At 42.4% G+C, this 25804-nt stretch overlaps 1 protein-coding gene across 2 annotated transcripts in view; it reads left to right on the top strand.

The window, feature by feature from the left end:
* SEC14L1 (SEC14 like lipid binding 1) overlaps window positions 1–25804 on the top strand; it is a 510699-nt gene that overhangs the window by 302197 nt on the left and 182698 nt on the right. For both annotated transcript variants that reach the window (XM_069654651.1, XM_069654652.1), the window contains exons 9-11: window positions 4375–4463; window positions 4652–4722; window positions 12664–12835. In XM_069654651.1, the coding sequence (XP_069510752.1) occupies window positions 4375–4463; window positions 4652–4722; window positions 12664–12835 (332 nt within the window). The remainder of the gene's footprint in view (window positions 1–4374; window positions 4464–4651; window positions 4723–12663; window positions 12836–25804) is intronic.

Below are 25804 nucleotides of genomic sequence, written 5' to 3'. Positions count from 1 at the left end.
GGCTGGCTGTCTGGCAAGGACAGCCACCCTGCTTTGTGATTGACAGCTAGGCTGGAATGAATGGGAGAAACCTGCATATGGCTTGGAAGGCAGTCGACCACTGGACGAAGGAATCAGAAGAAGAACTTTCAGGAGACACCTGCTGCAACTCCTGGACCGTTGGTTTGCCTGTTGAAGCACTGCTGCTGTCCTGAAACTCCGAATTCGCCTCAACTAGGGAAGCCCTGCAAGGACAACCTCTTCCTTTTTGAGTTGGTGGGACCAATAAACACCAAAGTAAGCGCGTCTGGACATCCTCTTGAAGCTGGCTGTATTTCCACTGTGCCAGGGAGAGGAACACCAGATTGTGTGCGTTGCTTTTAAGTCTGATCCGAGCGCTAGGAAGATCCTCGGACTTTCCTAATGCAGGACTAACCAAGCCTAAGCCACCTCAACAGAGTGCTGGACCCCAGAAGCAAGGAAAGTCTTAAGTGGTATCCAAGAACTGCAGTGTTGCTATTTGCTGTCAGACGCAAGGAGCTGAAACACTGAAGGACTGTTGAATTGAAGTTTGCCCATTGCTGCTGCTGCTGACCTTCCCATTGCAGAGCAGGAGTCCCCAGACGTCCTCCCTCTTGTCCCCACGGCTGAGACTCAGGAAGAACAAGATCTACAGAGCTGTACAGGAACAGAAGCCAGCTGGAACCATTTGTTCCAACCAGAGGTACTGTAAAGTCTAGGAGAACTTACCTCTTGTTGTGTAGCCTTGCTTGCTCTCAGTTGATACCTGTTTCGGTTACCTTGCAGAGTTGCTAAAGCTTTGTCCCTCATAAGCCTCCCAGCTTGTGGCCCTTCAAGTGTTTTATTTTCTACAAACATTCCTTAAAACATTGTGCAAGACTTTTATTTTATTTTTTTAACCTACCTGCAAAGATCTTCAGCTCCCCTTGACATTGTGCAATTAACATTGGCTGTCCTGGCTCCCTGCGTGACTCTTCTTACATCTGACATTGTGCTTTATCTTTTCCCCAGGAAAGGGTTAATTTACTGAACATTGGAAGGTTTCAAAAGTACTTACCTGTTTATGAATTAATTTGTTAACCTTTGTTTTATTCCTCTATTCTATCTTTTACACTAAACTCAGTATTGCTCTAGATGTACCAGTGATAAATCAATGTCCACAGTGTTCTAGCTATTTAAGTCACCAGAGGGTGTAGGAAGTGTCTGTGTGCCATCACCAAGGGGTATCATCTGATTTAGAGAAATAGTGTGCATTGAAGTGTATTTTAATTGTTACATATAGATCTCTCCCTTCTGAAGAAGGCTTATACAACTGACTGAAATAAATTAATAATTGTTTCATCAAGAAACCTTGAGTGTAAGTGTTTATTTGAATAACTGTACTGTGAAACTCTGTGTCACAACATTACTGCTCACATTGACCCCTCGTGAGATGAGCATGGCTGCTCAGCCACACTACCAACCTGTGTAGTTAAGACTTGTACCAAAGGTTGGGTCCCTATTGCCAGGAGGTCAAGGTTATTGTACTGCACCCAAAAGGGTACTGCATACAATCTTGCCTAACACTCGGAAGGTGGTATTTCTTGTTATAGTTCCTCCTGGTGTCGGGGCTATTGCTTGAATTTCATCTGCTTAAAATTCATCATGATTTTAATATCAAACAGGAGATTTTATATTAATGTAAAAACACTCCATAATCTATATACAATGAGGTTGTTTTATTTGTTCTGCCTTGTAAGGTGGAGTGTCTGCTTTCATAAATGTTTGTTTTGGAGGAAGCAAGAAGGAAGGAGAGGTACTGCTCTGGATTCTAATGTGCATACAATGCTGGAATGTTGAAGGTTGAATCCAGGATTGGCCAGATGCAGAGAAGGTGCTGCCCTTATTTGAATGTCATTAGCCTCTTAGTGGCGGTGAGGAGAAGCTAAGGGATAAAGAGCATTTGCATAGAGCTTCAAGAGCATCATTTGTGAATGTAGTGTGATGAGTTCCTTTGTGTAGCAAGCTATAGATAACCTTTCCACGTATTAAGACCGAACAAGGGTAGAAAATAGGGTTGAAACCATATAGATGTGTTCTCAGTGTGGTGGCAAGGCATTGTAATTTGACTGTGGTGTCCCTAAACTGCGCCACTAACCCTGAAATTTTGGGATCTGACTGGATCCATGTACACAAGCAATGAAACACCAAATGCCACAAAAACCATATCCCTTCATGTTTACAGGAAGTTTAAGAATTAAACGCACAACTTTTCATAGCATTATTTTGTGCAACTTTCATAGATTCCATCATACCCACCTACGTTCAACATTGGTTTTTCTTGCACATAATTTTAGAAATGGCAAAATTATGCAGCACACAAACCTGTTTTAAGGCGTTCAGTATGGTAAACCGTGCTAGTTTCAGGAGTTCTTGTTTATGAATCCTTTCAACACTTCAGTTTAACAACATAGTTTGATGGCAGATGCCTGCTCAACCTGCTAGCACACACACGTGTGTGTGTGCACACATGCATGCGCACGCACGCACGCACACACTCTCGCCCTCCCTCCCTCGCGCCCCCTCCCAGGCTCTGTTAGGCAAGATTGTATGCAGTACCAATAGGGTGCACTACAACAACCCTGACCTCCTGACAGTAGTAACCCAACCTTTGGTATAAGTTTGTACTAAACAGGTTGATAGTGTGGACGAGTAGCCAGGCTTATCTCAAGAGGGGTCAATGTGAGCTGTAGGGGAGTTACACAGAGGTTCACAGTGACAAGTATTCAAGCAAACACTTACACACAGGGTTTCTTGATTAAAAAAAAAATATTTATTTATTTACCCGTCAGTTAATGTAAGCCTTCTTCATAAGGGAGCACTGTAAAACACCACACAAATATACTTCAAAATTACACAATCTCTTAGTTCAGATTCAGTAAATACCCATTTGGGATGGCATACAGCAGAGACCACACCCACAGGTGACTTCAATTGCTAGGGTGCTGTTGACATTCATGTATTACTGTTGGCATTCAGAATTAGTTAAGAGCAAGTGAAAAGGGAAAGGTTATTAGAGCAAACAAGTTACCACAAATATTTCTTAAGCAGGCAAATACTTTCAGATCCCCCAATAAGAGTAATTCAGTTAAAACAGGCTAAGCCAAAGTCAATAGGCAAGAGTCTAGATAGGCTGAAACACTTCTTTGAAGGTAAGTAGAAAAGTCTTTGCACAACGTTTCAGAAGTCTTTGAAAAAAAAGATGAATCAATGTAGGGCCACAAGCTGTTAAACGTGCGAGTAGTAGAAGATGCAAGCAACTCTACTGCAAGAGGTAAGTTCTCTTACACTTTGTACAGTACCTTTAAAATGAAGAAAAGATGCAGCAGATGACTCCTGTTCCTGTGCAGCTCTACAGATCTCACTGTTCCTGGGCCTCAGTCGTGGGGACAAGAGGGAGGATGTCGGGGGGACTCCTGCACTGGGACAGTCAAAACTTGCAACCGGCAAACTTCACTTTCAGTGACTGTACAGTGTTTCAGCTTCTTGCGTCTACCGCAAATAGCAACACTGCGGTTCCTGGCTGTTGAGGTGGACTTTCCTTGCGTCTGTGGTCCCACACTCTGTTGAGGGGGCTCATGCTCGGTCAGTCCTGCTTCCTGGGAGTCCGAAGGATCTTCCTGGGGCTCTTGGTCAACTTAAAAGCAATGCACTCAAACTGGTGTTCCTCTCCCTGGCTCTACGGTTTCCAGCAGCAACTCTGTGGAAATCCACGGTTGGCAAAAATCATGGTAGTTTGTTCTAAAACCACTCTCACCAGCCATTTCAAGAGGTAAGGGTAACATTTGACTGTGTGTTTAGACACAGCAGATGCTAGGCAACCCCTCCAGCACTCTATAGGAAGATAGTGTGTGCTGGGTCTATGAATTTAAAAACACTAGTAAAGTCAATTTAACTTTACATGCTCTGGTAGACAGTAGTCAGTCCCAGAGAAGGTATTTAAGGCGTGGGGAGTCTGAAAGACAGCCCTGTGCCACTGCACTGAATGTGCTGTGTGATACACAAGAAAAATATGCCTATGGAGTTGTTTAAAACTCCATATCCAAAGAACACAAAAGTAAAACACCCGTCAAAATACATCAAAGAGTGGGAAAAAAAGGCTCACACTCTTTCGAGGTAAAAATTTAAATCCTAGAAATCCAGCAAAGTTGCTGGGGGTCTCAAAAGGTAAAGGAGATTAGCACATTCTTTAGAATTCTCCCTAACACTCTCCCCCTCTCGTGTTCTCCCCCTCTAGCTTCATCTTTATTATGTGCAATTCCAAGAATATTTAATATTTTATGATGTACCCTTGCACACCTTGCAGTTATCTAAGTGTACCCATTGTTTCTACAGATGGCCGTCCGCTCTATGTGCTGAGGCTGGGTCAGATGGACACAAAAGGTTTAGTACGGGCACTTGGAGAGGAATCCCTCCTTCGACATGTAAGTTTACAGCAGAGTTCCAAACTGTGTGGAGCGTAATCGCTGAATAGACTGCCCTCCTGCTCTCTTTTGGAGAATTAAATTGTGCCCTAACATGTAATCCACCTTTGATACATGTTCACTGGGTTTTAGTATGATCTTGACCTCTGATCCCTCTATTTAACATCACAGTATTATCCCCAAAACAGGTACTGTCAATAAATGAAGAAGGTCTAAGACGCTGTGAAGAGAACACTAAAGTGTTTGGGCGGCCAATAAGGTGAGTCTAGGTGGGCAAACATTGTGATTAGTATTTTTGGCAACTTAACTTTGAAACATTTGAAAAGGAAGAAATGCAATCTTTTACACACGTGTTAAACGTTTCAAAGTTTAATTTCCTGATCCTGTGTGTAGAGTCATTCCTAGGAACCATTTATTTGAGAACCTCAATAGGCCTTAGCATTCTCTTAACTGTTTCAACGAGACTGACAACCAATGCTACTGATAAGTTGTATGTTTAGTACTAGAGTTACTTCATTTTTGACCCGGTTATAGTTGAAAGGCGACTGCTTATATGGTCTCACAAAGTAATGTGAAAATTGTTGCCTGGGCTGTTATCGTCTTTGTTTGCCAACCATGTATTCTTGCCTTTGGAATTGAACGAGTCTTTACACCCTACTACAGTATTTAAGCTCTGTCTCTTCATGGATTCTTTTGTCCAATTGCAATAGCATCTTTTTTTTGGCATTGTCTCTGTCCTTTTGATTGTTTATATGGATTTTCAGAACTAGCCCTGTGGACAGAGTGAGAGGCCACCTTATTCTGCTTAACAGGAAAATACATTGATGTCTAGCCAAATTCTACCAAGATGATGTAATTGAGCAATAAAGCTTGGGTTTAGGAAAGTGTGGGGATGCTGAAGGGTTCAGTTACACACACACAACACTCATCATTCAAGTTAGGCAAATTGTATAAAAATGCAGTAATATTAAATGGGCCTTGAACAAACTCTTATCTATTAAGTTCACAGGTACGTAATCTAGTATGTATATCCATCATCAACATATGTAAATCCAGCTTAAAATGCTATTGTTAGAGCGCCAACACTTTAGTTTTCATGTGGTTAGCTCAGTTTGATATAGCACTTTGATATCAAGATAACTATTCAAGCAGTTAGATAACAGGTAAGTAATTCAAAGAGTAGAAAAGCACAATACACAGCCTTAAAAAATGAGGTCCAATACAAAAGTAATCCTTTGTATGGACCTTGGAGTCTTTAAATAATGCTGAACTACTGTTGGCAAAGCCATCGTGTAGGTGCAAATATCGCAGAACACAGCAAGTATATTTCTTAGCATGCCCTCTCACAATCTCACCACCTTCAGCAAAGTCCAAGAGGATTCCTTGGCCAGAACTCCACTGCTCATGACCAGGGGAACAGAGAGGTGGTGGTTAGGACTTTGCACCTGATAACACCTGTGTATTCAGAGGTGTGGGAGGCCTGGGGGAACTGGGGGCGAGCCAGATCTGTTCAATAGCTAGGGTCCTGGGGACATTAATATCTTACTGTTTGCATTTAGAATACTGTTAGAAGTTGGTCAAAGGAAAAAGTTATTGGAACAAACAAGAGATCACAAATATTCTTAAGCAGGCAAATACTTTTGGATCCCCACAGCAGAGTCATTCAGTACAACAGGCTAGGCCAAAATCAATGGGCAAAAGTAGGTAAGTAGAAAAGTCTTTGCACAATGTTTTAGAAGTCTTTGAAGAACAGAAGAATCAAATGTAGCGCCACAAGTTGATTAGACTTGTGAGTAGTAGAAGATGCAAGCAACTCTACAATAAGAGGTAAGATCTCTCAGACTTAACAGTACCTTTGTATTGAAGAAAGTGCAGCAGATGACTTCTGTTCCTGTGCAGCTCTGCAAATCTCTCTGTTCCTGGGCCTCAGTCGTGGGGACACAAGGGGCGACTTCTGGGGACTCCTGCACTGCAATGAGACTGTCACCGTTCGCAACCAGCAATCTTTCCAAAAAGTGGCACTTCTGTGTTTCAGCTCCTTGCAACTGCCGCAAATAGCAACACCGCGGTACCCGGCTGTTGAGATGGACTTTCCTTGCTTCTGGGGTCGCTCACTCTGTTGAGGGGACTCGGGCTCAGTCAGTCCTGCTTCCTGGGAGTCCGGAGGATCTTCCTGGAGCTTTTGGCCAACTTAAAAGCAACGCACACAATCTGGTGTTCCTCTCTCTGGCTATTCGGTTTCCAGCAGCAACTCTGTGGAAAAGCAACCAGCTCTGAAAGAATATCCAGGTGGCTTACTTTGGAGTTGATTGGTCCCACCAACTCAAGGGGAGAAGTCGTCCTTGCAGGGGCTTCTGTCGATGCGAATTTGGAGTTTCAGCACAAAAGCAGGGCTTCACCGGGAAAACCAATGGTCCAGGAGTTGCAGCAGGCGTCCTCTTCAAGTTCTTCTTTGGTTCCTGCGTCCAGTGGTCGACTCTGCCTTCCAAGCCAAAAGCCTCGCCTTTTATTCAGTTCTCTCCCATTCATTCCAGCCTAGCTGTCAGTCACCCAGCAGGGTGGCTCTCCTTGCCGTACAGTCAGCTGGCCAATCACTACAGGAGTGCAGTTGGGTCTCCTAGGAGTTTAAGCACAGGGAGTTTTCGGGCACCTCCCTCACTTCCTGCCCACCCCAGACACCCTGGAGCCAGAGGCAGGCTTCACTCGTGAATCCCGCCAAAGGCAAAGCGAACAATGGGACCAAACCTAGTTTGGCGCGCAGAGTGAATCTCGAAGGACCTTTCCACAAAGAAATGGCGAAAAAAGACTGGGCCATTTTGACAAAAATGGCACCCATGGGTGCTTTACTGCAGCTGCGAACGCAGCCCGCAGTCATTGCACACCACAGTAGCTAAAATGAAACCACTGCCACCAGCCATTCAGTGAGAAAAGAGTAACATAAAAATGTTATATGAGAAGCTAGACAAAAGGGATACTAGGTAATCCCTCCAGCACCCTATTGTAAGATAGTGTGTGCTGGGTCTAGAAAGTTACAAATGTAAGTGAAGTCAATTTCACTTAACTGCTCTGAGAAACAGTAGTTTATCCCAGAGAAGGTATTTAAACCTTTGGGAAATCTTAAAGACTTCCCTGTGCCACTGCACTGAAGATGCTGTGTGGCACAATGTAAAAGATGATGGCTATGGAGTTTGTCAGACTCCACAACCAAAAGAAACACAAAGTTCAGAAATCACATTAAAATACATGAGAGAATGGGGAAAAAAGGGTCTCATGCTCTCCAGGTTAAAAAAATCAAGTCCTCAAAATCCAGCAAAGCTGCTGGGGGTCTCTAAGTTGGAGGGAATCAGCACATTTCTGAGAATTCTCTGTAACAGTGGAGACCACAGTAAACACTGGTCAGGTGGTGGAATACTACTCTCGTGGAGGAAACCGAGAAGCTGGTCCTTCAAGGCCCATCTTTCTTGACCTGCAACTGCATGGTAGGGCCCCTTGTGTCCCTAGCCGAGGACTGTGGAGTACCAAGCCAGACTCTGGATGTCGACCAATGCAGTGTGGTAGCCCAGGCTGGAGCTAGTCAGTCCAGAGTGGTGCTGGGACACTTCTGAAGGCCTCGGAGTGCACGAGCCTCGAGCAGGGGTTGTGACTGGTTGTTCCCACTGGCCCTGGGATTGAAGCACTCTTGAAGGCATCCAGAGATCGAACGAAAGAGCAGGCTGATGAGAATTCTCGTTGGCTCCAATTATTATTCACTGGTCTTCAGTGGGATGCTCTTCTTCAAAGGAGTCTTGGCTCTGGAACTCTGCAGAATGGCTATAGTCATCTTTTTAAAGCCGAGCTGGATACTCACCTGAGCCCACCAACAGTAAGGATCTGCACAATTCAAATTGGCTGGGGCTGTTCAATCATGGACAACCTGTGGCCAGCGCATCTGCCCAGCAACAGACCTACTTCGGCCAGGATGTGGTCTGGGACTGGGCAGACACAGCCCCCACATCCGGCTACAAATACATACCATCACTTTGCCCAGGAAAGAGCTTAACATATATGGCATATTTGGGCCTCAGAAGGCAGGAAGAAGGCTAACGGACAACATGGCAAAAGGACAAGGCAACATCTCGTGGCACAGCCATTTTTGAATGTATGGTGCTTAAGAAGTTCGTATGCAAAAAAACTGCATGTAAGAAAGTAATTTACTTCACATAGTCTTGGAGGGGAAACCTTTTTTCTCCCAATTTACGGACTAATCTAGTTGAGACAAGGGTATATGATCTACTAAAAATACATGGTTTAACTGTGCTACCAGTAACTTTGCAAACACCTTACGAATGTAGAAGGAGGAAGTTGTCGTAATGTCCATTTGGAAACGGTAACCTCTAGCGGAATTACCTGGTATACAATTTGACATCCAGATTAGAAACTGTAAACAAGCTAAGAGACAGGCTATTAGAGCCATTATATCCTCTTCCAAAAAGGGAATTGAAGTGAAGATTTCTGCCTGTCGGCTGGAGTCTTTTCAATACTGGCTGAAGGTGTATAAAGTAAAAAGAAAATACCATTGTCGAAATCAATCTTTTTGCGAAAACTAATTAACCATGACTCAAGAGGTATATGGTGACTGCTCAACATTATGGACAACCACCAAAGAAGAGTCCAGATTAATTGTATTTTGGAATTTAACTGGGTTAATTTGAACTCTAAGCTTTTTCTATAAAGCAGTGGGACTTCAAGGTTTATCAAGAATCACTCTGGGTATCCATGGAAAGTAAATTTTGATTTCTAGATTTAGAAAGTGCCTTATTCAAATTAAAATCTTCTAGAGCTTGCAGCCCTGATTTCCTTTCTAATGCTACCATGATGAGAAAATGCGGTATTATGGTACAACATTCTTTGGTATTTTTTTCTCCAAATCGTTAGCTGTAGGGTGCTTCCCGAATCTTGGACTGTTTCCATAATTGTCCCCATATACAAAGGGACAGGGCGTCTCCTTCTAACTATAGGCCAGTATCGTTAATTGATTTGTCATCTAAGGTCCTAGCTAGTTTTGTTTTGAAGGACTTAACTCAATGGGCGGTAGAGACGCAGCAGTTGAGTACTTTTCAAAATGGTTTCAGAAAGGTTGTGGGCACTTCTACCAACGGCCTCATTCGTTTACTTTTTCAGAGATCTGTCAAAGTGATCAAACAATGTTGTTTATTTTTGGCTAGTCTTAACTTAGCTTTCGATATGGTGAATAGAGCCCGTTTATGATGCAAACTGAGCGATGGGGTATAATACCTCGTTTGTTAACCATGCTCCTCTTCCATTCTAACAATAAGGTATAGGTAAGACTGAATTCTCACTGCTTGTTATCAAGGGAAGTACTAGTGAATATGGGACTTAGGCAGTGTTGCGTCCATGCACCTATTTTGTTTCATTTATACTTTTCAGATTTGCTGCTTGCTTTTTCTCAACCCGTTCTTTTTCCACCAAGGTTGGGTTCTCTGAAAATAGGCTTGTTAGCCTATGCAGACGATCTTGTTCTTATTGATTTAACCCAGATTAGATTATATAATCCTTCAGATGACATCAGACTACCTTATTGATAATATGTTGATAATTAACCCTTCAAAATTAGTATTTTGTGTTATAAAACGTCTAACAAAGCTAAGAAATTTGTATGGTCGATTGATGGAAAGAAAATCCAACAGGTGGGCAACTTAATGTATTTGGGTTATACTTTTGCAAATTGTCTGGTGCAGAATTCTTCGGATGCAGAAGTGACACCTTTACAACACAATTGAGATTGATTCAGAGGAAGTTCTGATTCTAATCTTTGCCGGCTATACAATTTAATAAGGCAAAGGTATCACCTGCAGTATTATATGGGTGAAAACTGTTCCCTATGTCAATTTAAATGGTTGGGGATTTATGAAGAGAAAATTTGGCGCAAGGTTTGAAATCTCCCTTTTTTCCCGATTGAAGCAATTTGTATGGAATTGGGTCTCCAATCTTTCTGGTATCATTATAAATGGCGCAAGTTACATCTTTTTTTTTTATAAGCTTCAATCCAAGGGCTCTAGCAATGCACTCTCTAAACTATGGGAGCCTTTGAGATTAAAACCGGATGGGGCTCTGTTGGAGTTTATATCAGAATGCGAACATTTCCTCAAAGAAATTGAATTGACCTTGGTAATAGATTTCCTTGTGATGAAGAAAAGATTGTGTGAATTGGACAGGAGTGATGCATTAGACTATTTTAAAAAAATTATCATTATACAGGGATGAAGCACATTGAATGGAAATGTCGCTGTCAGAGCCCTACACACAACCTGACATACTTTCTTTTTTAGGTAATTTATTTATTGTTTTATACAATGACAGCATCTGAAATCATTCTAACAGTATGACTGTATTTCACATTACGGATTCTCATGGAGCCACTGCACCATGTTCAATGAATAGCCTCTCCAGGGAGGTTCCCTGCCTCGCCATGAAATATTCTTTATCGTACCCCAGATATCAACTGGTCGTGCAAAATTAGCCTATATCCAGCTTCCGTATCAAAACTATAGGCAATATCCTTCAACCATAACTCCTTTGTGGGTGCCACCTTCCTTCCCCAAACCAGAGACACTGTCCTTTTAGCCGATGCCAGCTTCAGCCCAGCGAGTCTCCTCGCATGCCCCGGACCGTACTTGTATAACCTAATAATGCAATCGGAGGGTTTGGTTCTATGCGCTCCCCAATAACCTCGCCAAGGACCTAAAATACTTCAGTCCAATAGGCAAGCTTACATAATTAAGACTCCATTGTGCTCTTTAGAGTAAGTCTTTTGAGGTTCTGACTAAATTGCTATGCAACTTAAGTTGTAGGCCTGCATCTAGGCCTGGACTTCGAACACTGTTTCTGTAGGATATGCAAATCTGAAAAGATTTAATCTCTATACCATTTAGTTATAAAGGTGAGGCTATTAAGTCTAGAAGAAAGAATTTCAGTCGTTTTTGTTCATTCGTTTGCTATGGTGTTTTCAGAAAATGTATAGTCCAAATTAATGAGCACTTTGCATTTATCCCACTCAGTTGCTCTTTTAGCTTTTTTTTTAGCAGAAATGAGATCTTCTTGGGGTCATCCCAGCTTTAGTTGAATATCTTTTATCAGAATAAGGGTGATTTTATGTTTTCATTATGATTTTAATTACATTCAATTTGTTTAAATGTAAATGTTCATATTTATGTTTGTATTTATCAAATTCTGTTTATTTTGATTTTTTTGTGAAAGGTAACACAATAAAGATGTAAGAATAATACGTTTTTTTTAAAGTAATCAAACGCATTAGAAAACATCTGTTGCCATCATGCAAGAAACCAAAAAATGTATCAAAACAATAGAGAAAGGAATTTGAAGTATCACTTCCACACTTCACTGTAAAGGTGTAGGTGCAGTGTAAAACAAGCATTTTCCTAATGGGGCGGGAGGGGGGGCATAGTCCTCCTGCACTGATAGCTGTTGCGACTGATTAGTGTCCCAAAGCAGGTGAGCTAAGTAAGTAAAGCATAAACACTTTCCTTACCTTAAAAAGCCCGGGCAGTACAAAGTTGGGGGGTGGGATCCATAGAGGTATATGAATGAAAAGCAGCAAAAAGAAAATTCCCAACATAAAACGCTTCTATGAATCCGGCCCAAAATGTCTTGTATCCTCCTACATCTACTAAAATGGCAAAAGGGTTATCGGACATGTTTGGAGAAAACCTTGGAGCCTGTGTTCTATTATGTGTTTTGGATGTTGGAAACCTCTGAGCAATTACCTTAATCAATGTGCCTCACAGATGTATAATAAATGACAAAGATCATTTACTCTGTTTGGCTGATCCCAGTGGAGAAGTATTTTAGCTGTATCTCTGCCAAATAATGGCTTTTATTTCTCCAGAAGCTACTGGTTGCATGGTGTGTTTGAAGGAGCTCTTGACTTCCTGAGTCAAGTGTTCTGTCTTCCTTCTCAGATGTAGCTTATCTTCTGTGAGCTGGAGAACCTTTCTTTGACAGTCTTAGCATGGAAATGCTGTCAGTGCAATATAGCTGTTTAGGTAGGTAGTTACTGGTCAAATGGGAACACTCATTCACTGAACTGCCCCAGGTTCTTGGTTTTACATTCAATTTTGATACTTATCTTAATCCTTCATGTCTGGTATTAATTTTTTCAAATGGTCTCTCCCTACCACAGCTCCTGGACCTGCTTGGTGGACCTCGAAGGCCTGAACATGCGACACTTATGGAGACCTGGTGTCAAGGCATTGCTTCGTATCATTGAAGTTGTAGAGGCAAATTACCCAGAGACTCTGGGCCGTCTTCTCATCCTTCGAGCCCCTAGGGTCTTCCCAGTCCTTTGGACTCTTGTGAGTTTGGGGGTCCATCTGTGCTTACGATGATATGATTGGTTATTTATAACACGCAGAGGTTTCGAAGCGCGGACCGGGGGATCGAATCTGTGTTGCTCCGAGGCGAGCATGTTGCCCCTGAGCTATCCTGCTGAGACATGCTGCTGGCAATGATAGTCAATAGGCCAAGCCCTGTCTCCTACCCACAATAAAGTAATGTCCACTTTTGTATTAACTTTGCAAATCTTGGCATTATAGTGATTAGTGCTCCCTCAATGGAATGTACCTCTGAAACTCATCTATAAATCAAAAAACTGATCAGGGTGAGTCCGAATATGAGCTGACCCACTATTGTATTACACTTATCTTGACCAACAAATTGAACATATTAAATCAACAAATGACACAGGTTATTAAACAACATACATTACCTATATACAAAGAACAACCAACAATACAAAAAAGACAACTACATTCATTAAGGATTAGAGCCTAGCTAAATAGCCCCTTACCATTATCTGGAACACTGAATGTCTACATATGCCAAATTAATTGGCTTGATCAACAGTGTTAAGTATTGAGCACTTTATGGTGATGGGATTGTTGACATGACTGTGTTTCGGCTCTTCAGCAAAGATGGTGTGCTGTAAATACATCAGCCATCATCAGGACGGGGAATTATAAGACAAACTCATTTAAGAGGTGTCCTGTAGTAATGATCTAGAAAACCAAATAAGTAGGGATCTATATCCGGGAACAGACTTGCAGTTTCCCCCTGGCCCCCTGCAAGTTAAATGAGGATCGGCCCGGGAGATATCCACTTATGATTATATGAAAACAGTTAATCCCAGGGTGTCCTCTTATAAACCGTTTTAAACTAATTTTTAATTACGAGAGTGCTGTCTAATATGGTGAAACCCATTGCGACTGCAAGCATTGCGTCCAAGTATTGCATACGTGCATTCTGCATATTGATTTTAGCTGCATATATTTATTCACCAACACCTCTGTGTGAAAGTGCATCCACACTGTTGTTACCTCCTCCATGAGCACAGTCTCTAATGTTGTAAAGCGGCAGGGTACAGCTATGCATAGTCGTAATATGAGTTCACTAGTGTTACTCTTATGTACCACGCTATATTAATGCAAAATTAATACACATACAGCATGATTGCCCCATGTCTATGCCCCCATACTGGGGTATGTTCATTGGTATTCGCATACTTGATCGAAAAGCATTTGACCTTTTTCATTTGACTGAATATCTTTGATTGTTTTTTCAGTTAAACTAAATATATGGGGAGGGGGTAAGGGAATAGGTTAAGGTGGGGTGTAGGAGGAGGGGATTTGTGGGCGGTCTCCCCCTGCATTTTCGACCAAAGAAACAACAATAAAGGTCAAATTGCAAAAGGTCAAATATTTTCGACCAAGTAGACCTAAACCTGTTTGTGTGTACAATTCTTTACAAAAGGATACCGTTTTTGCAGGGATATCAAGCCGTTTCACCGGTGCATTCTCAAAATGGGTACCTTAAAGGACACATATGGATACCTCAAAAGGGTGGTCAATGTGTTGGGTACACAAAAATGGAGATTGTAGGCACAATGTGGCATACAGGTATTCAATGTTTTATCCCCCATATTCAATGTTCTTGGATAGATCATTGTGGCACAATGTTGCTGTTATTTACGAAATGATTCAGTTTTTGCAGGGATACAACACATTACATGGGTACATAAAGAAAAAATAAAATAAAAAATAAAAATTTGAGTAGTCGAACAGACGCACACTGGGCTACAAAAAAGTGCTCAATGTGTTAGTTGATGCACTGCAATGGCCATTGTGGGTTAAGAGTGGCATATGGGTGATCAATATTGTTAATCTTTCGCCCATGTTCTCACATGGTTCAATATGTCCCAATACTACTGTGCTTGAGCCAGATCTATACCCCAATGTTTGGTGTCCCAGCCTCAACGTGCAAATCCAGAGGTGGCCCACGCTATTGGCGTATTAGGTTGTTCCACTAAACCGCCACATTGAGCCCTCTATGGGTGCTGTCAAGGCGTAATATCTGTTGGGGAGAATTCTCATTTCTGTGCTAATTACCTTCATCCTTGGAGACCCCCAGCTGGACGTGGGACTTCTTCATTCTAACGCTGGAGTGAGTGAGAGACCATGTTAGGCAAGATTATATGCAGTAACCCTGTGGGAGACTACACTAGTCTTGTCCTCTTGGTATTAGGTAACCCACCTATCGGTATAGGTCTGTACTACATAAGTTGGTAGTGTGACTGAGCATCCAGACATATCTCAAGAGGGGTAAATGTGAGCTGTAGCATCGAAATCCACACATTCAAGTATCCAATCGGTCAGTTTTAAACAAACATTCTTTAAAAAGCGCAATATGCAACAATAAAAATATACTTCATAACACGTTCTCAGAATCAAGATAAGCAAGTAGATACTCCTTAGAGATGCTTCATACATACTTCCTACACCCTGGGGTGAATTCAAATACTAGGACAGTATTGGCATTTATATATCACTTTTGTACTAGAATTCTGAGGTTGTGGAAAGGTTAAGGGAAGGAAAAAAGTTAACAGGTTCTCAGAGAATGTGAGCACTTTTAAATCTCACAATGAAGTCTAGATCAAACCTTTCCCAGCAATATTAGTTAAAAACCAATTTATCGCCTATGAGGGACAGTTACAATCAATGTCAATGGGTCAGAAGAGTCTGCAGGGAGCAGGACAGCCAAAGTCAATTTGGAACAAAGTCTATGGAGCTGAGGCCATTCTTATATGGCAAAAAGTCTTGCACAAAGTTATTGAATTTGTTGTAGAAAATCACTGTTTTGCCACAAACTGTTACACTTGTGTAAAGTTAGAGCGAGAATAATTGTAGAAAGGCAGCTACTGCAAATCTTAACTGAGACAAGCAAGCTACAGACAAATAGGTAAGTACCATTTATTCAGAACAGTACCTTAGGGTAGAAGACAAGGATCCAGCTGGCTTCTATCCTGGTTGCAGACTTGCCGATCCTGTGTTCCTGGGCCTCAGTCGTGGGGACCAGAGGGAGGATGTCTGGAGGACTCCTGCACAGCAGTACGGAGGTCAGCGGCAGCTACGGGCTCTTTTCAGTTCAGCGGCACTTTGCGGTTTCAGCTACCAGCGAATAGGTGACTCGAGCTTGGGTCGTCCTGCTTCGGGAGGGTCCTCAGGATCTTCCTGGCGCTTCGGTCTGGCTTAGACGTTTCACTTGACTACAGATTTATCGACCCTTAGCACTCTGTTCCTGCAGCAGCAAAGAAGTACAGCCGGTTGGGGAAGGTCTTCCAGCAAAGCTCGTCTCTGTGTTAGTTGGTCCCACCAACCCAAAGGAAGAAGTCGTCCTCTTCGGAACTTCTCTAGTTGATTCGGAAAAGGAGTTTCAGCACAGCAGCAGGGCTTCACCGGGCAGTTCAACGGTCCAGGAGGATGCCGCAAGCTTCTCTTCACGATTCCTTCGTCGGATGTTTCTTCCAGTGGTCGACTCTGTCTTCACTTCAAGAAGCCTCGCCTTTTATGCAGGTGTCTCCCATTCATGCACAGCCTAGCTGTCTCTCACACAGCGGGCAGGCTGTCCTACAAGGACAGCCAGCCATCCAATCATGACTGGGTGCATTCAGGTTACCAAGGAGACTAAGGACATGGAGTTTCGGGCACCTCCCTTGCTTCCTGCCCTGCCAGACGCACTGGAGCCAGAGTCGGGTTTCAGTACTGAAGCCCGCCAACGGCAAAGCGAACAAAAGGATTGTTTGGCGCACAGAGTAAAACCCAAGAAAACCTCACAAACAAGAAATGGCGAAAAAAGAAGACAGGCCATTTTGACACAATGGTCACCCATGGGTGCTGTACTGCATCTTAGGATTCAGCCTGCGATAGAAAAAAACAATGGTAAGAAAATTAAACGACTGCCACCAGCCATTTAAAATAGTGAGGGTAACATAAAAAATGTTACACAAATAAGTAGAAAAAGGGTCTACTAAGTAACCCCTCCTCCCAGCACTCCACATAAGATGGGGTGTGCTGTATCTACTGAGAGAAAAGGTAAGTAAAAAGTCAATTTCACTTCACTATTCTTTGGAACAGTAGTTCTCACAAGAAAAGGTATTTAAACCTTATGAGAAATCTAAAGGATTTCTCTGACACTGCACTGCAGGTGCTGTGTCACCATACAGAAATTAGATGCCTATGGAGTTTGTCAGACTCCAAAAACAAAGGAAACACATACTCCAAATCAGATCAAAATACATGAGAGAGTGAGAAAAATGGCTCCCTCTCTTCAGGGTTAAAATTAAACGTCCTAAAGTCCAGCAAAAGAGCTGGGGTCTCGAAGGTTGAAGGGAATTGGCACAGAAAATGTTCGCTAATAGACCTTTTTGTCACTCTCTCATGTGTTTTCTACCTGATTTGGATTTTGTGTTTCCACTGTTTTTGGAGTCTGACAAACTCCATGGGCATTTACTTTTTGTAGATGCCTTGTGGTACTTACCTCATTGTCTTTTAGCTGTGCTTTTCTCAGTTGGAAATTGCAGTGGCTTACCTTAAGAGTTGATTCCATCTGTCTTTTCACAGGCTTAAAAGCTTGTGACCCTACAAGTGATTTCCTACAAACTCTCTAACTTTGTGCAAGACTGTTTCTGATCTAAGAAGTGCCTCGGCTCCATAGACTGTTCCAATTTACTTTGGCTGTCCTGGCTCCCTGAAGACTCTAGTCTATAGACTCTAATATTGTTTGTCCCTCATAGGTAGTAGCTTGTTGTGAACTGTTACTGCTCAGAAAGGCTTGTCTAGACTTCATTGAAATATTTAGTGGTCCTCGTGTATACGGAGAACCTGTTTAAACTTTTCTTTCCTTAAACCTTTCCTTTCTGCAAACTCAGAATCTACTGAGTATAACCATTGTGATATATAAATGCCATTACTGTCCTTAAAATTGAAGTCACCTCAGGGTGTAGGAATTGTGTAAGAAGCATATCCAAAGATCATCCACTGACTAGTTCTGGTTCTGAAAAGACATTTTAAAGTATATTTACATTGTTACTTGAATTGCCTTTTTAAAGAACGCTCATTTAAAAATGGATGTTAAATAAATAACTATTTATAACAGAAACCGTTAAATAACTATTACAGAAACCTTGAGTGTAAATGTTACTCGGCTACTTGTATTTACGCATTTCACTTGTACAGAACTACAGCTCACATTTACCCCTCTTGGGGTAGGCTTGGCTGCTCAGTCACACTAACAACCTGTGTAGTACAGACCTATACCAAAAGGTGGGTTACCTAATACCAAGCAGATAGTGGTGTGTAGTCTCACACAGTGTGACTGAATCAATTCTTACCTAACAATATCCACCTTTGGTTCTATTTTCCCCAGTTGTTTGGCTACGGCTTCCCCTCTCCTGTTGGGGGTGAGCATCTATAAGGCAAACCACTTCAAATCCCGGTCAGTGTGCCTTTTCAAATTGTAGTGGTCCACTAAGGGTTTGTCAACGACCTTATGTCGTATACACGAGCGATGTTCCGAGATGCGGTGTTTGACTGGTTTTATGGTCCTGCCAACGTAAATTCATTTGCATGGGCACTGAATGATGTATATCACCATTTTGCTATTGCAGTTAGTGTGTCTTGCGAATCCAATGGGTGTGTTTTTGAGGTCAAATTAATGTTTGGTCTCCGTAAATTGGCAGGCAACACACCTTCCACCTTTGTAGTGTGCCTGGATACGTGGAAGCCCCAGGTACACTCCAATAATAGTTGCATCACTGGTTCTTGGTATGTGTGGACCAAGTGTTCTGTAAGTTTTGCTTCTTTATCATGGCGAAGAAGTGTTTTTTGGAAAGAGTCCCAATGTTTTGTAGGAGATGCCATTTTTTAGGGTTTCATTTTGAGCACTCCATTTTTTTAATGTACCCATGAAATGTGTTGTATCCCTGCAAAAACGGTATCATTTTGTAAATAACAATATTGTGTCACTATGATCTTTGCAAGAACATTAAATATGGGGGATAGTACAACATCATTGAGTGCCTGTATGCCACTGTTAGGGAGAATTCTCATTTTGAATGGATTGTGTCCTTCCACGTATTCCTTATCTTTGATATTTCCCAATATCCAACTTGCTGCTTCGGGAAAAAATATTTCCCAGTAGAGGGCGATGTCCGTCGATGCCTGTCGAGTTGATGTGCCTCAGAGGCCTCCGTGCCGATATCGACGTCATCACAGGTATAAGTAGCGCGCGCAGAGTCCATTGCTCAATTCTGCTTTTCCGCGTTTCACAGCTTTGTGAACGCAACGCTCGTTTCCGTTAGAACTTAAAAATCCTTTGATTTTCGATGAAAATCTCTGCTGCACTCAACGAATATGGCTTCATCATCAACTCCATCAACGCCCCGGTCCAGTTTAAAAAAAATGCTGAGACTGTGGGGCAAAGATCTATGATGGATCCACACAGGGACTGTTTGTGGTGCCTTGGGGCAGAGCATCCATGCTCTGAATGCGACGAGTGCATGTCCATAACGGCCAAGGACTTCAGAGAGCGCAGAGGGAAGCTGGAGAGAGGTAGGCCACAAAAGTCCATTACCCCCTCTAAACGTACTTCAGACGAGTCGAGACCTTCATCTCCTCATCACAAAAAAACACTCCTGGTCATGCTCTAGAAGTGGATCCCACCATTCTGCCACTTCAAAACACAGTAAGAAAAGGCGCGATAGGTCGCGGTCCACCTCGTCCTCCAGTTCTCCTGAGAGGGTTACTTGTCCAACGAAAAACAGTTCCCCGACACAGTGGGAGGAATTCCGCAAAAAGAATCTTAAAGGTGTTCGAGCGCCTGTCCTTGCCCCGTTCAGACACCTAGAGGCGATACCCCAAAAATAAAACACAGAAGCTGTGAGTCGTCAACTGTTAGGCAAAGTTTGTATGCAGTACCCTCTGGGAACACTACAAACAACTCTGACTACAGGTATAGGAAACCCAACCTTTGGTATAAGCTTGTACTACACAGTTTTGGTAGCGTGTTGAGCCGCCAGGCTTATTTCAAGAGGAGTCAATGTGAGCTGTAGTGGAGTTACACAGAGATTTACAGTTACAAGTATTCAAATAAACTGTTACACTCAAGGTTTCTTGAATAAACAAGTATTAATTTATCAGTCAGTTAGAATAAGGCTTCTTCAGAAGGGAGCAATATAATAGTAACACTCAAATACACTTCATGAAATACAAACTCTTAATATCTCTAAATCACTAGATACCCTTTTGGGATGGCCCACAGACACTACCTACCCCTCGGTTGACTTCAATTGCTAGGGTGCTGGGGGCATCAATATATCACTGTTGCATTTAGGATCATATAAATCAAGTCAATAGAAAAGATTATTTAGAACAAACAAGAGACCACAAATATTCTTAAGCAGGCAAATACTTTTGCATCCCCCAAGAAGAGTCGTTCAGTACAATAGGCTAGGCCAAAGTCAATGGGCAAAAAGTCTTATATAGGATGAAGCACTTCTGGTAGGTTCATGGAAAAGTCTTTGCACAATGTTTTAGAAGTCTTTGAAGAAAAGAATCAAATGTAGGGCCACAAGCTGATTAGACTTGTGAGTAGTAGAAGATGCAAGCAACTCCACTGCAAGAGGTAAGTTCTCTTTGACTTTATACACTACCTTTAAAAAGGAAGAAAAGATGCAGCAGATGACTCCTGTACCTGTGCAGCTCTGCAGATCTCACTGTTCCTGGGCCTCAGTCGTGGGGACAAGAGGGAGGACATCTGGGGACTCCTGCACTGGGACTGTCAAAACTCGCAACTGGCAAACTTTACTTTCAGTGGCTGTTAAAGGCATGGTCTAGTAAAAAATGTTATTGTCCCTACGGGTCGGCCATGTTTTTTTAAGCCTAAGTGGCTCGATTTTAGAAAACTTTCCTATGGACCTTAACAGAGTTTTCGTCCATTAAACGCACGCGAAAACAAGCACCAGGGAGCCGCCATTTTCTGATAATCCTATCTTTTCCCCCATCGCCCTGGCTGACCTGCTTTTGCGGCACTAAATCAATTCCCCCGCCCCTGAGCCTGACATTAACAAAACATTCATATTCCCCGCCTCTCTCCGTGACGTTACTGTGCTGCGTAGGCAAATGCGCCCAGTCGTCTTCTACGCGACTCCACACAGAACCCGGAAACCAACACAGACCATCTCACAACACAGCGCACCACAATTCGGAATACGAAACTGTACTTTAAAATCAAACAGCAACACAGTACATTTGGTAAAGTACATTTATTTTACATTAAATGTTTAGAGAATATTCAGCAATTGCCATATGAACTCCGAAAGCCATTTATTTTATCTGTATCCGCCAAGGTACACAGGGTGTTGCTTTTCGTTAAAAGAAGCACTTTGGAAGCACCGTGAACCGCAAGGCTGTTCCATCAACTAGGCACTAGTCCATCGTAAAGGTTGATATGTTGCTTCTAGCCACTAGTACAGCGTAAGGGCATGTGGGCCCTTGGCGATCGTCCCATAAAATTGTTAGTGTGCTCCAGTTGTTCACACGAAGCTGCAGGTGTCTACTGTAAAAGCCATCTGCTGGTGTCTCAAACCGATGGCAGTAGCAGAAGGGGAGCAAATACCTGTTTTGAAAACAAAAAAATTATAATTAGTCTCGCCAGCCGATCTTCATTATTATTACTTTTATTTATTACAGCTGATCAGAAACTATTTGCTTGCAAGGATAGTTCAATGGAGTATGTTCGGCTCTAAAATCAATGCGAAAAGTCACGAAATAAATCGAGGCCAACACACAATGATAAACGACAGTTAGTCTACATGCGTGAGGAATGATATGATATATGATATGGCATTTGTAACGCGCCTATACTCAAGTGTTTCTAGGCGTGACGAGGCAGGTGGGGAACAAGGGCAGACAGACAACGATCCTACCAGGCCAGGTGTCTTTCTGATCGCGCATGGGGAAGGGCTGTACATGGTTAGTTGAATACAAATTAAATAATAGGGCCAGCTGGTGGCAAGTGCAAGGTAAATGCCGGGAGAAGGGGCTGAAGGATACAGAGACAGTCCCGTAGTGCAGGTAGGCAGTGCAGGGAAAAGTGGCTGGGCCAAGGACCGAGATCGGTGAGACCAGTGGACCTGCATGCCCATGTGCCCACTACGAACACGTTTTACTTGCTTTTCCTAGCTCTTCATTCATTCATTTATTCATGCATCCATTCATTAAATCTTCATTCCGGTATAAAAGTGTGTAAAGATTTACTTACATTATATTTGAAATTTCCATTGTGTCTCTTCGTAATGCAGTCTGTAAAACGGACCGTGCTCTTGACAACGATTTTTCGTATACTGAACTAAAATGAAAATCTGTCTAGTTTCTGAATTTTCTGCCTTATCGTCTCTTACGTTATTGCGCACCCCCTTCAAATGTAGTTCTTTCGGCATGGTCCCTGTCTCAAGGTCAAACAACAATAGACCCTTATACTTCCAGTGCGACTTGTGGGCCTCATCTGGGCGCTGTCCTTCGCTTTCTTTATTTGCAACATCACGTAGTATAGGCATCTGTGAGAACTTGAAGTTTAGAATCCGTCTATGTAGTGCGCTATCAATGTGCAAATGCGAACTGGCTTCTCTCCCAAATGCCACGGCCTGCTTGGCTGGGGCGTTCTAAGTGCCCCAATTTTGTCCCTGTTGTCTGCGAGCTTTGCAGCCCAAATTGAGATATTTTAATTTTTGGCGGAAGGTCAGGGAAAGTATAAAGTACCACAGGAGTTGAGTTAAAAGTGAGATTTATTGTTTGTTTTATTATTTGCAATACGCAAGCTTCCCCTCCGTTAACAGTGCGCAGCATTTACATTTACATGAGATGAGACATGAGAAAAATATATACATACACATATATGAGGTGAATAGAGAGAATTCAAAGATGACACCCAGCTTGTTCGCCAGCCATGATGGTGAAGGTAGGGGTTAGGTTTACAGGTACACTGTACAATAACATTTATTTACAAAAAGACAATCGTATTGCAATTATTTAAACCGGGATTTGTACTTCACAATCAGCTGTGCTTCGGGTGGGCATGGCACAGTCGCAATGTTCGGTGGCAATGGATCACTGCTCCGCACAGAAACGTCCAAAATTCCATATCTGTGCTTCTCTAACACAGCAACAATAAGGCCTTTCACAAAGTCGAACTGCATTTCATCATAGACTGGTTTGATCACCCATTGCTTACTTCGTTTTGAAAACACCTTAGTGTAGCGAGGCATCCTTACTTTACCCCTAGTCCTAGATTGTTCACGTCCGACATTGCTGTTAAGGGCCAAGACCGCTAATAGAGTGCGATGTTTCATGCCCCGAAAGCTAAAATGCAAGCGCTTTGGCCTGTACTTTAGGCACATATTGTGGAACACTTCCAAATCTCCTGTGTGACAGAATTCTGTCAGTCCTCTCAAATCTCTTGATAGAGTTTTGTCAAACAATCTTTTCAATGGCTTTGTGTGTCGGTGAAGATGGAATCAACCACTTCTTCTTCCGTGCCTCCTTTGGGGACAAAGGGCCATGTTCACATTGGTGGAAATGTTGGTTTGCTGTCCAGTGGTGAACGTTGGTACAGTGGTGCATCAGTGACCGCCATTTTTCAAGTAGTATTTCCACTGACCCTTCACACGTTTTTGAGCTCCACCAAAGATGGTTGGTGATAGAATGTGACCACTGCAAAATACTTTCAAGACCTTTTTTTTTTCCCTGCAGCTGAGATTTTCTTATTGATTGATTTAGCAAGATGCCATACGTCAAATTGATGTTTAATATGTGGGAACTGCTCTCTCATTGTCTTGGCAATTGAAACGTGTCTATCCGTGGCTATGAGGTCGATGTGCATTCCCCTTGATTGTAGATATTCCACTGATTTTATAAATCCTAGTTTCTCCATGGCCACTGACGATGTACATTGTGTTACCTGCAAGACCACCGAACTCCCAATTTTCCTACTATTCATGTCCTGAAAGTGGTAAGTGCAGTACTTGGCAGAAAATCCAGGGCTGTCGCACTGTCCATCGCCGGCTAGCCTGAATCGTTTGCCTTCGAATGTACTTGCTAGAGACAATTGTTCAATTTTCCAAGCATCACTAATGGCCGGAAACAGATAATCACGTTGGTATATGTAGTACAGCGCTTGAGAAATGAAATGGGGTCCCACAAACTGAAAGAAAGCCTCTAACTTTCTAAAACAGGAGCCACTAAAAAGTGATGCAGCTGCACAGAGTAGATTGCCTGCTGGCAGTTTCCCCAGCATCGGTTGTGCAGACCATGATAACCCATGATTTAATCTACAGGCGGCATTTATTTTGACGTTACTGCCTTTTATTTGACGAGTCACATTAATCAATGGCTTCCCACATACTTTCCCTCTAATGGAATGCACACATTTCAGCATACTTATAATTTCCATCAAACAACTGTCGAATACAATGTATTTGCTCTTTCATTAGACTGTCATCCTGCGTCAACGTTGTTTCGGCCTGTGACGTTGTGGAAATTTCAACACATTGGAAAGTAATATTGCTGATATCAAGTTCTGATGCGTCTATGGATGCTGCGGCTGGTTCATTCTCTGTCATTTCGACATCTATTACTTCAACATTGATGGGAGAACACAACAATGTCGACAGGTTTTTTGGTGGCAAATTTTTGGCGGGTGTAGATTGTGTGAATTGATCTGCAACTACTTCAGAGCTATCTTCAATACATTCAATAACATCTTCTTGTGGTGGTGCGGTCGCACTGTAGCTATGGTCCAATGCAACTTTGCTGTAGTCTCCAAACACAGTTAATTCATGTTCTGGCCATTGGACATGAGCATCTCGAGCCTGAACACTCCTCGCCTCAATTAATAGTTCCTCCATAGTGTACACGGTCTGGTAAGCCACATCTCTCATTCGCTTCACTGTCTGTGTATGTATAGTTCTGACACCCACGGGTAACTGGAGGAGAGATTGGAAAAGGGATGTTCAGTTTAAACACAAGATGGAGTGTAGTAGAATTGACTGGAAAAAAACATAAAATAGTCCCCAGCACAAACATTTTTTTAAAGTTATGAACTGTTTGTAACTAACCTTTTTTTGTTTTTTTTGTCTTTGCAACTTTTTTGACTCGACCTTCAACATCTGCACGCTGTAGCTCCGATTCGTTTCCGCATGTCCTCCCTTCCTCTTGCGCTGCAACGACTATATTTTCTGTATCCGCATAGACGGCACGGAATGAGGCTCCATCGTCTCCCTGAAACATAGTACTTTCATTACTATGTATCAAAATATTGTTAGCATAAAACACACGTGAGGACGAACACACAGGTACATCTCAATAGCCAAACACAATTTAAACATTGTGTGCAACAATCAAACGACAAGTATTCGACCAGTGATGATCTATTTCGATGCAACTGTCAGTATCCATACCTCTGGCTCTGCATGGACTGCCATGAATGGTTGCATTGGAGAGGAGGCATCCGCATCTCCCTGAAACACAGTACATGCATTAGTATGCTTTTCAATATTGGAAACACAACACACACTTGGGGTCGACGGCACAGGTACATATAAAGAGATAACCACAAATGATGCATTGTCAAAAAGAATCAAGGAAAATCTAAATATGATCACATTTCATCGACTTATTTCTCCGATTCCTTTACATCTGCATCATCTAAATGAGATGTGATTGTGGTGGAAGCTCCGTCGTCTCCCTGAAACACAGTACTTGGATTAGTATGGTTTTCAATATTGGAAACATAACACACACTTGGGGTCGAACGCACAGGTACATATAAAGAGATAACCGCAAATGATGCATTGTCCAAAAGAATCAAGGAAAATCTAAATATGATCACATTTCATCGACTTATTTCTCCGATTTATTTACATCTGCATCATCTAA

The sequence above is a fragment of the Ambystoma mexicanum genome, chromosome 3q, assembly GCF_040938575.1.
Source record: "Ambystoma mexicanum isolate Mex_15411 chromosome 3q, UKY_AmexF1_1, whole genome shotgun sequence".
In the NCBI taxonomy this organism is placed as follows: domain Eukaryota; kingdom Metazoa; phylum Chordata; class Amphibia; order Caudata; family Ambystomatidae; genus Ambystoma; species Ambystoma mexicanum.
The sequence above is the reverse complement of the archived record's forward strand: the minus strand, read 5'-3'. Positions and strand labels throughout refer to the sequence as shown.